Genomic DNA, 12439 nt, shown 5'->3' with positions numbered 1-12439 from the left:
CAGCTCGAACAGTTTCTATGTTTACTTAAAAAAAAATATATATGAGGAAATACTAATTCTCTAATTTACCTACAGCTTGATGCCTATTTTTTTTTTCTATTGTGCACTACTACATTGCAGTCACAATATGTACAATTTAATTTGTTTTTCAACAATTTTTGCACTTTTTGTGTTGAGACGAAATAATGAATATTAACTCCAAAATTTACATAGAAAAATAGAGCATAGCTAGCACTTCTCTGTAATAATAATATATAACATATAGTAATAAAGGCCATTCTTAGGGACTGTTAAAATTATCAGTACCTACTACGATTATCCGCACATTTGTTTCATATTATTTGAAAGATACATAAATATATATATATGTGTTTGCCGGAATAAATGGACGTACATATTACAGTATTTGTATTGCAATAGACCTGTTTACATTGCATATATTTCAGCTATACTTTCGTAATTTGTTCTTGTTACTGGGTTTACTCAGTATTGTAAATTCTGCTTCAATAATGCCCATACACAAGGTTCTCTTATATGCTGTGCTTCTTCTTTGTCTTGTTCTTCCACCTTCCATACTCTTTTATTTACTTCACTGAGAACAGTGACTTTCAAAGTTCATAGAGGAGAGTCCATCAACACTTACGACGTTCGATAGGTTAGAATTTATTGAACAAGTTTTCATTAAGCTATCATTTGATATTGCTGGAGGTTTATCCTTTACTTTAGATTCAATCTTTGGTTTTAATACTTTTTCCTCTCTTTTGTTTGTACTTATATAATGTCTTATGCAAATCATTTTTTTTCTTAGAGTTTTGTACCCTAAATTAAAATTAATATAATTGTATTTTTCATGCCTCGTTATATCATCTTCATTGTTTTTCTTTTTCTGTTTTCCATACTGTGGCTGTTTTTGTGTTTGTTCGTCTTTACTCATATTTACATTATTACTGCTTCTTAATATAACATTTTTTGTGCTATTTAAAGTATACTCACCGTTATTAGCATTACTGTTATTATTATTATTATCATCAGTGTTATAGTTAAATAATCTTTTTGAGTTATATAAGAAATTATACCTTAGATTCATGTTTACCAGATTTGATCTTCTAAAAACATCATATTTTTTTTGCACTTTTATAATTTCAAAATTTTCATCATTTGTTTCTTTCGTATCATAGGAACAAAAAAAATGTTTCATTCCATAAACAACCTTAATACATTTTATATTAATTTTGTTTAGATCAATGAAAACATTTTTTATTTTTCCATCATAATAATCCTCTAAATCTTCATTTACGTATTTATTCATATTGTTTGTAACAATTACATTTAACTCTTCATTTTGTTGACATTCTTGGTTTTGCTTCTGTGGGTCATCATTACTTACCTCACACAATGCCCTCGTCTTTTCCTGACCACATTCCTTATATTCTTCATTCATCTTTATATTATTAAATGAAAATATATAACTATTTTTAAGCTCCATTTTTGTACTATCATCCTTGTTCGCTTCAAATATATCATTAGCATCATTTTCATGCTTACCATTTGGTCCTTTTTCATCTTTGGCATTTAGTTTATTTTCAAAAGTAACGATTTTGTCATTTGTGATTACATATTCTTGTTCACACAGAATATCTTTATGTGTACTTGTTTCGAATTCATCAGAGTGCTTTTTTTTTTTTTGTTTAAATTTTTGTTTTTCTTGGTTCATTTTATTACTCCCTTCCTCATTCATCTTATTTACCTTAAAATGTACGTTATTTCTTACATTTTCATTTGACATAATAGTATTAGGCTCATTCTGAGTTTTATCATAATAAAATGATTTCAAGTAATTCTTCACATTCATTAAAATTTCTTCCTCTCCTTTTAAATTATAAAAAAACTTATAGTATTTTTTAAAATATTTTACTTTAAATATATTAAAATTATCATATCTACATATTGCATATCTTCCTCTTCTAATTAATTTAAATATGTTTAAAGCACAGTAAATATTTAATGTACTTACAATGTATTGCTTTACATTTTCATAATATTTTTCATACTTTTCTTTTACGAAATCTAAAATTTCCGAAACCGTTACACCTTGATTTAATATATCATTTTTCTCTTCTAGTCTTTTATTTATGTCTATTAATGCATCATAATAATAAGAAGACTTTAAATTAAAATTTGCCTTTTCTTCCGATAAATCGTTTTTTAATAAGTTTTCTTTGTTACGATAGTAATTATTCTCACTGGAATGATGACTATAATTATTATTTCTATTATTATTATTATTATTATTATTATTATTATTATTATTATTATTATTATTATTATTATTATTATTATTATTATTATTATTATTATTATTATTATTATTATTATTATTATTATTATTATTATTATTATTATTATTATTATTATTACTATTATTATTATTACTATTATTATTATTATTATTATTATTATTATTATTATTATTATATTATTATTATTATTACTATTATTATTATTATTACTATTATTATTATTCGCCCTATCTTTATTAGGAAAATGGTAGCTATAGTAACTATTACTATTGTTGTTATTAAGGTTATTACAAAAATTGCTCTTAATATGAACCATGTTCGTACCTTCACTATTATTCTTCTTCTTATTCCTATTATTCTTCTCACTATTATTACTCATCTCACTACTATTATTCTTCCCATTATTAACATTACTTCTATATGTGCCACTGTCGATGTTATTTTCATTTAAGCATCTGCGATTACTTGTGGAAAAATTCATCTGATTAGTATAATCTTCTTGTGCTTGTTTTTTTTTTCCTTGTAAATGTAAGGTATAAATATTATTATCATTTAAATTAACTTTGAGTAATGCAAACATAGCAATTTTAATTATTTCGAATATAATGTGCTTTTTCATATTTTTTAAAAAAATATATTTTTCTTGTTGATCATTGATCAACCTAAATTTGACAGTAGAACCCATGTATTTCCACGTTGTATTTGTTTTGTAAGAAAGGTATTCACATATTCTATCAATTTTAATGTTATTATTTCTTAGAGGAACATTTGAATTAAATAAATGCATATTTTTGTCTATATTAAAATTCTTTCTTTTTCTACCTTTTGTGCGTACTTGTTCAACATTCGTGGTTTTCTCTAATGGGTTATCATATTTTTCTAAAAGATAATTATTACTTTTATTTTTTTCTATATCATCATTTGCACATACATTATTTCCTTTTGGTTTCCTCCTAATATAAGGCCTTTTAACTCTTACAACATTAGTTGTGTTCAAGTTTTTATTAATTGCATATAGCACGTTTTTTGGTTTCCTTCCCCTCTTTCTTCCTCTTTTTTTACCTCGTGGCTTATTTAACGACTCTTCATAGTATTCAAAGTCGTAACTACGTGGTTTTCTATTTTTTCTCAAGTTATGATGACATACTCTTTTTTCTTCATTATTTATTTCATCCGTTGTGTTCATTGTATTTCTTTTATACTATTCTACAATTTGATCATTTGCCAATAGTTCATATGTGCATATATATATAGATACATATATACGTACACACAAACACACACACACACACACACAAAGGCATACATACGTGCATATATGCATACATACATATATGGAGTGCCTTCCTTGAAATTTTACCGCAAAACTGTGTAATACGATAAAAAACAAAAGATATCTACACTTGCATTTATTAATAAATATATTACTATAAAACAAAAAAATGAAAACGCAAATATATTAATGATGCTGCATCCTAGGTAAATATCGGTGTGTTATATGTGTATAATTTTAAACATCCTCAGCTTACATTGTTTCTGTATGTATTAGCATATATATATATATATATATATATATATATATATATGGTTATAAATGCATATGTTGAGATTATTCTAAAATTACACTGGAAATAATAATTAAAATATAAGTTGAAAGATTTTTATGTCAATACAAAAGTTAAATGAACGTAAGATGTAATAAGAGAAAATTGAAAATTACGATGCTCAAGAGTTGATATTAAAAGTATGTAATTTTTATGACTAAATAAAAAAGCATATAATATTCTGCGATTATTATTCAACAGTCATAAAAATTATAGTACTTTAAGTATGCTAATAAGCATACACATGTAAATACAATATATATATATATATATATATACAAATATATGTGTTTTTTTATGGGTAAATATAATCAATACATGTACGTACTTCTAGAATATGTATATACATATATACACTTTATTTTTATGTAAATATATTTACATGTGTATGCTTGTACCGTCAATACATAACACAGGTTCTTACTCTTTTCTTTCATAAATAATAAGTGCATAATATTTATAATTAAAATTAGAGTTACATAAAACGCGATATTATTTATACATAAATTTTGTCTATTTGCATTAATTGTTCACTTAAATGAAAAATTTAAGAAATAATTATATTTAACAAATAAATTTCAGAAAAAAAAAAAAAAAAAATAAATAAAAAGGAAAAAAATTGACAATTTATAGCAAAAATTCTAACTCATTTGAAATAGACAAAAAGCCAATTTAAAAAAAAAAAAAAAAAAAAAAAAAAAAAAGCTGCACCAAATATTTATATTAATATATGCAAAAAAAAAAAAAAAAAAAAAAAATATATTATTTATACATTAATGTAATTATTTAACACTGTATTTATAAATGATACGCTTTTACTGTAAAAGAAAAATAACTTCAAAACACACGTTTATGAAGGGTATTATATAATGTTAAATTCACTTCTTATTTCATGTGTTTTTTCAAAAAATAAATGATGCGTACGTTTTCTTTTTTCCACAATATATATACACATATAACAACAAATTATTGTAATATATTAATTGTATCAATTGTAACAATTCGTTTTTTACTTTGCAATATATACACATATACAGTAAATGTTCGATGATATTGTGGTATACCTCTTTGTATTTACGTTTCTTATTTGTTAAACTTCAAAGGTAATTTCAAAATTTTACGTATTTGCAATATTCCTTACAATATGCCGAAGGAATGAAACATAAATTTTCTTCATTTAAGCTTGTATCAGAAGAATATTTCTTCAGTATTGTTACGTATGCTTTATTTAATGCATTCTTATTATTTTTTCCTTGTGATATGTGTTTTTACTTATGAAATGTCATTTAAACAGAATTCATAAGTGTAATGTGTACTTATGCATATTATACACATTATAGTAAATATTAATACATTTTTATGTAATAAGTTTGAAGCAAACAATATTATGCAAACTGAATAAAATATTGCATATATGAAAAAAATGTATACATATTAAATATATATATGTGCATATATATTAATATATGTATTATATATAATATAATAATAAAAGCGTATATATATATTATACCATTCACATATACAATATGTAAATTAATGTATAATTTTTATGAAAATTCTAGTACTTTTAAGAAAGTGAATTAACAAATATATTATTATATATAAATTTAAATTCTATACATTTTCAAAAGCAGTAAAAGAAAGAGAATAAAAAATGAAATAAAATTAAAAGATATATAACGATACTTAAATAATTTTTTTTTTTATAAAATACCATGACATTTTCAATTTTTCATTGAGATTTTCTCGGTATAAGTACAAGAATATTATTACTATATATTTTTTACTTTTAATACCACTTTTTGCTGTTTTTAAGGTAGTAATATAAGTAGTAGTAACCATAAAATAAATATTTTTACGTGGGCATACATATATAAATAGGAATGTATATGTGTGTACATATGTGTACGTATATATATATATATATATATATATATCTATATTTATTTATTTTTTTAACGGAGTGACATGAATACTATTATGCATGCAAATACATTTCATTGTAAAAACTACTATCACCTTGAATTTATGAAGATATAAATAGCTAAAAAACAATTGTTAAAAGGATGAAAATAAAATGTGATAAAAAGCCCTAATATATTTGTGACTTGACAAAAGAGCAGTATTTTTCAGCAAAATAAATGAAAAAAAAAAAAAATATGCTTACATACATGCATATATATAATGCAGTAATAACTATATAATATTGTTAACATTCCTTACGTTTAAAAAGAAAATGTCTGCTATTAAATCATTAAAGCAGTATGAACTATGTAAAATTTAACAATTCGAAAAAGGTTAAATCCATGTGTTACTAATAAACATTTATTTATATGAATATACCTACATAAATATATGTATATATATATATGTATGTGCTTTGTGACGATACAAACAATTATATTTTTTTATTTTTGACAAATTTACTACGGTAGTTATTAGAATTTTTAAGTTCAAAAAAAACAAAAATTATAAAAAGAGGACAAATACTGTTATAACCCCAAAAATGATATAGTATCATACAACTGTTAATTTATAGTTAACAGTAATTAGCAGTGGCATACACATATATCTGTATGTAGTTAAAGAGATAATAATATACCTTTTTCGTTATAATATCACGTCAAAGAAGATCCATATTTCCTATATTTTCTATATTATGTATATATATATATATATAATATATAATATATAATATATAATATATGAGTGTAAAATGAGGTATAACTAATAGTACTATAAATAATTTTATGGCAAATATATTATTAAAAGCGAAAAAGCCTACACCATTTTTTTACGTATTATTTTAATTAAAAACAGTAGTGAAATTAATTTTTTAAATTTATGCTGAAAAATGTAAGTATAATACTAAATATGAATTTAAAATATCTTTATTCTTCTTTTTTTTTTTTTTTTTTAAATAAAGGAAGATGTTTAAATATGTTAAGTAGAATTATTACACAACATATATTTACTATATATGCAGAATTTTGGTGCATATATAAAATAAATATATATTACAAAAATTCGATCAGTTTTGTTTTATTTTCCCATATTTTCACTACAAGAACATATTATATATATATATATATATATAGCTTATTTCGGATCTATTTTTTTGCAATATTTGTTCTCTTTTGTTCATATGTTCAGTAACTAAAGCTTTTTTTCCTCGAATTTTCAAAGTTCCTAACAAATGTATATATAAATTTTAAAGCCCGAGTTTAACCGGTGGTGACCTCAAAAACTTAAAAGAACACATTATTCATGTAAAAGGTTCGAAAAACCTAAGATGTAAATATACTTATTCGTATAAGCATACATGAAATGTACATTTATATGTTCTCACATATATTGCCGTAGGCATCTAATATAACAACAATATGGTTTATATTATTCTTTTCTGCTTCTCTTTAATATCTAATAAATTATTCCTATTATATTTCTATTCAAGATGTATAACTTTCTATTACGGAATTATATGAAATACTTTATTCATATTTGTAATTCGATAGTAATACAGAAAGAACAAACACGCGCATTATCATATCATTATTTATAAGTACTTTATCTGTTAAAGATTTGGGTAAATGTACTGAGAAAAAAAAAATATAAAATAGCACCATTAACATAATGCATATATACGTATATACATATATATAACCATAATTAATGAGAAGGAATAAAAATTATAAAAATGAATTATATATGGTTTATATAAATAAATAATAGCTTAAGGCTTGTACAATACAGTAAAAGATGCAACAATGTAAATAACAATGTTGTAAAATAATAAATTAACATACTCTTCTTTTTTTTTTTTTTTAAATATTCATTTGAGGTTAGGAGAAAAATGAAGTATTAAAATTAAAAAAAAATAAAAAGAAATTCTGTTTGAAATATATATATAGTATCATTTTACATGAAAAAATTATGATAGATTCGCCAATGGGTAGGTAAATTTATGGTCAATAATATATATACATATATACATATATATATATATATATATATATGTATATATGTAATGTATATAGTTTTTTTTTATTTTACGCAACTCTTGACATTTAAGTCACTTTCCTCAATTTTAATAAAAAAATTGCTAATATTAACAATTTTTTTTTTCCTCCTATTTTGTACAAATATATATTTTCCTTTACAGAGTTTCATAATTTTGAAGAACGAAAAATGCCATATATATTTATATCCATTTAAAAAAAAAAAAAAATAATGATACAAGCATAAATATAAAATAAATTAAAATGAAGAAATATTACTCGCATATTAAAGATGTATTAGAATTTACAAAAAATTCTGAAATTGTTTAAAAATAGAAATCCATAACAATAGACTATATTTACTAGCAATTTGTTTTGATTATTATAAATTTTAAGAGTCACACTATAAACTTTATGTCACAACGTACATATATATATGTATATATATGTGTATATGTACATATAGATATACATTTATTTATTTATATTTGTATGTAAGCCCATTTCTTTCCCCTCCCCATCCTCATTCCTTTTCTTACCCTTTTAACATTTTTGATGTCGGTTGTTACATACACCGAAATTGAAAGAAAGTTCTTTGACGTTTACGAGGGGGATAAGGATGTGTTTTTTGCAAAGGAACATGGATTATTTTTAAGTTTAAGTAACAATAATATATATTGTTTTAAGGTAAGGAATGAGGGAGAAAATCACAATAACTTATATGTACATAATGCTAAGTATCCTACTTGTGTATTGGAGTCTTGTGTGAGTATTGATGATATAAAAGAACATTACCATAAAAAATATTTGAATAGATATTGTATATCTTTATTTAGTACTATAAGCCACTTTTACTATTCGAATAAGAATTTGTTCTTATCAACTGACGATAACAACATACACCATTATGTTTTAGTGCTGAATGATCAAACGAAAATAGAGCCTGTGGATGAAAAGAAAGAAGAAATTAATGATGAGGATATAAAAGATAAAATATATTTATATGATCATGAAGAAGATAAAGAAAAGAGTATTTATTCTTATAATTACAATTGGGTACACTTAGAAAAAATATATATATGGAAAACTGATAATATAGTTATAACATGTTTTTATTTTAATAATATAGGAGGGAGAAAGTTAGTTGTTGGGTATATTAATGGTTTAATTAATGTATTTGATATCAATACATATAGATTATTATTATCTTATAAAATACATAACAGTAGAATTACAAACTTGAAAATGTACAAGAATTTTATTATTAGTTCGGATATAACAAAAAATATTTTCATTTATGACGTTGGGCAAAATAAAAAAATTATGTCTTGCCAGGATCATATGAGTGGCATAATGGACTTTCTTTTTTTAGCCGTCCAAGATGATCGTGTTAAGAAAGGTGAAGATGTGAGGGGTAAGGTGAACGGGGGAGGCAAGAGTAAGGTGGAAAAGAGTGACAGTCTGGATGAGGAAGAATGTGACAAACGGGGTGAAGAAGAGAGCGATGAATACGAGGAGGAGGAAGAAGAAGATAAGTTGATAGGATTCATCAGCATCGGAAATGACAAAATAATGAACATATGGAATCTAAGCATGTTAAATTCGCGGGATGAGGGCGAATATAGAAAATTAAGGGAACAGAAGAACAGTGAAAAAAAAAAGAAAAAAAAAAAAAAAAGAGAATAGCGCGATAGTAACATGTAGCCCTATAAAACAAATATATTTAGGTAATGATATAAACAGTGCATTAATAATATCATCTAGTGTTTTTACAAAAAATAAAAAAAGCAAATTAATAATAAAAGACGAAAATATAAAATGGTTAATACTAACACATGATAGTAAGGGTAATCTACTTTTTTACAACCCACTGAAAGGAGATATAATCTTCAAGTTTAAGGAGAATAAACTTTTAATTAATGAAAGTAATATAAAAAAATTTTTTTTGTTAAAATACAAATTATATATATTTAGAGAAGACAGTTCTTTATTAATTTATGATATAAGAAATTTCAAATTAATAAAAAATTATCTATGTAAAATAGAGGGTATTTTTGAAATGCTACTTTTTAATCCAAATTCTAGTGACATAACAGATGAACAGAATAAAAGGATTGAAGAAGAAAAGCTTATCTTAGATGTAAAATGTGATTACAATGACAAGGAAGATATAAAATGTATAATTTTAATGGGTGATAGTATTATAAGGATTTTAAGTTTTGAAGATAATGTAATCATACAAACATTACTCATTAGACATGAAGATGTTGTGTCATGTATTAAGTTAAATGAAACTAATAATCTATTATTTAGTGGATCGAATGATAAAAATATTTTCGTCTGGAGTTTAAAAAGTAATACTTGCCTATACATATTAAAAGATAATTTATATTCCATTAATGCAATTGATGTAAATTTGAGGAAATTTCCTTCAGTTATACTTGTAAGTGTGTGTGAGGACTGTAGTTTAAAGTTATGGAATTTTATAGTTGAAGTGGACAATATGGAAAAAGAAAAAAAAAAAAAGAAAAGAAAATTGGATGAAATTTTTACAGATTTGGAAATAGTTAAAAGTAACTTCACCATCTATCCCCATAAAATTTTAATTAACGACGTAGCTATATCTCCAAAGGGGAAGGTAAGAAGGGAAATATATATGCACTTTTCTATTGTTCCGTTTTCCCGAACGACTGTTGTGTGGTGCGCCTTTTGCATGTGTTTATTCATTTTTCCAAATATGAATTTGTGAAAGTATGTACATGTGAGTTTACGTGTATGTGTATATGCATTTGTGTATGTATGTATATATATGCATATTTATTGACGCGTGTGCGAGAGGAAGAGTAATTGCATGAATATATATCAAATATACCTATTTAATTCATAATGTTATGTTTTTCCCATTTTGATTGTTTTGATATATATATATTTTTTTTTTATTTGCCCCCCCTTTTAGATGGTCGCCACATGCAGCAAAGACAAAACGATAAAACTATTTGAAACGAGGAGCTTAAAGTTAATAAAGATTTTGGAAGGCCATAAAAAGTCAGTTCAGAATGTTTTGTTTTCAAAGACTAATCAACTTTTATACAGTAACTCATATGATAGTGTAAGAATATGGAACATAAAGACTTTTGAATGTTTAAAAAGTATACAAAGTCTAGATTTCAATATTACGAAAATGTTAATTTTGAATGATATTTGTATGATTAATGCTTATAGCAATGGTAATATAAGCATAATTAATATAAAAAATTGTGAAAAAATATCAAATATCAATTATCATAATGATAAAATATTTTGTTTACAAAATTGTAATAATCATAATTTACTGTTATCTGCTTCAGTAAATGGAGAACTGATGTTTTTAAAAAATATTAGCGAAAAAATTGTTACTGAAAATATGTTTGAAAAAAGAAAACACATATTTTATGAAAACTGCCTAGAAAATTTGTTAAAAGAAAAAAGAATTAACGAATCATTACTCATTTGTTTGAAGCTTGGTAAAAAATATAAATTTAAAAGTATCATAGAGAATTATTTAAATTTCTATACGTTTTCTATTTTAAATATCTTAAAAAAATTTGAGCACGAATATGGTTTAAGAAAAATAGTTCAAAGGGGTGATGATACTAATGGTGATGATACTAATGGTGATGATACTAATGGTGATGTTACTAATAGTGGTGCTACGCATCTAGGAATTAAAAAAGAGTTCGACTTCAAAAAGGAGCGATCGCATAATGAATCTTATAACAAAGAAGGAAATATTAATCGCAGGGAGCAGTCCGATGATGTACATGTCTTTAATGTTGTAGAAGGTAAGAAGGACAAGTCTAACGAAGTGAAATCGTTGAACGTATATAGTGACGATACTGTAATTAGTAATATTCAGAATTATTTAGAAAATGCAGATATTTTAGAAAATTATATATATATTCAATTGTCAAAAATGTTATCTAATGAATCAGATAATTCGATGAAAGTCGAAAAGGGAGTGGATCAAAGAAGGGTGGAAAACATGATCGTGAAAAATGAAAATAATTTAGGGGAAAAGAGTCAATCAGCCTTGAGGGAAACTGAACAGAGAGGTAGTGACCTGCACAATGATGATGACAACTTTGTTTTATTTTTAAGAAAAATGAAAAAAAAAAGTGAACACTCCTATTTCTTATACCTTAACAGACTTATGGAATTTATCACCTTTTTCATTATAAATCATAGGTTTGCATATATATCAAATTTTCTTTTGAACAGCGTAATTAAATATATTGATTACGCAGATATATGTAAAATTAATAATTATCAACATTTTTTTGAAATTTATAATAGTTATATTCCGAGGCATAAAAATAGATATTTGAAGTCTTTGCAAAAATCGAAATGCTTTGAGTTAATTAACATCAACTACTACAAAGGGGACATAAAGATGATGAACTGATTGGGCAGTAAAAATTTTAAGTTACAGCAGAGCATTAAAAAAAAAAATAATGGAAAAATAATGGATAAATAATAAAAAAAAATAATAAAATAA

At 23.9% G+C, this 12439-nt stretch overlaps 2 protein-coding genes across 2 annotated transcripts; one reads left to right on the top strand and one right to left on the bottom strand.

Moving 5' to 3' along the window:
* Nucleotides 1–589: 589 nt before the first annotated feature.
* PmUG01_08029200 (conserved Plasmodium protein, unknown function) lies at nucleotides 590–3486 on the bottom strand (the record flags this gene model as incomplete). Its single annotated transcript, XM_029004450.1, has 2 exons — nucleotides 590–2239; nucleotides 2434–3486. 2 exons carry the CDS (start codon nucleotides 3484–3486, stop codon nucleotides 590–592), a joined length of 2703 nt encoding a protein of 900 aa, XP_028861138.1.
* A 4974-nt stretch (nucleotides 3487–8460) lies between these two features.
* UTP13 (U3 small nucleolar RNA-associated protein 13, putative) lies at nucleotides 8461–12346 on the top strand (the record flags this gene model as incomplete). The annotated part of the gene is given in 3 exon segments (XM_029004449.1): nucleotides 8461–9564; nucleotides 9578–10543; nucleotides 10862–12346. The coding sequence occupies 3 exon segments, from the start codon at nucleotides 8461–8463 to the stop codon at nucleotides 12344–12346; spliced, it is 3555 nt and encodes a 1184-aa protein (XP_028861137.1).
* Between the last annotated feature and the right edge of the window lie 93 nt (nucleotides 12347–12439).

Source organism: Plasmodium malariae, assembly GCF_900090045.1.
Source record: "Plasmodium malariae genome assembly, chromosome: 8".
Lineage (NCBI taxonomy): Eukaryota > Apicomplexa > Aconoidasida > Haemosporida > Plasmodiidae > Plasmodium > Plasmodium malariae.
Note: the sequence above shows the minus strand (reverse complement) of the source record. Positions and strands in the feature narration are given on the sequence as shown.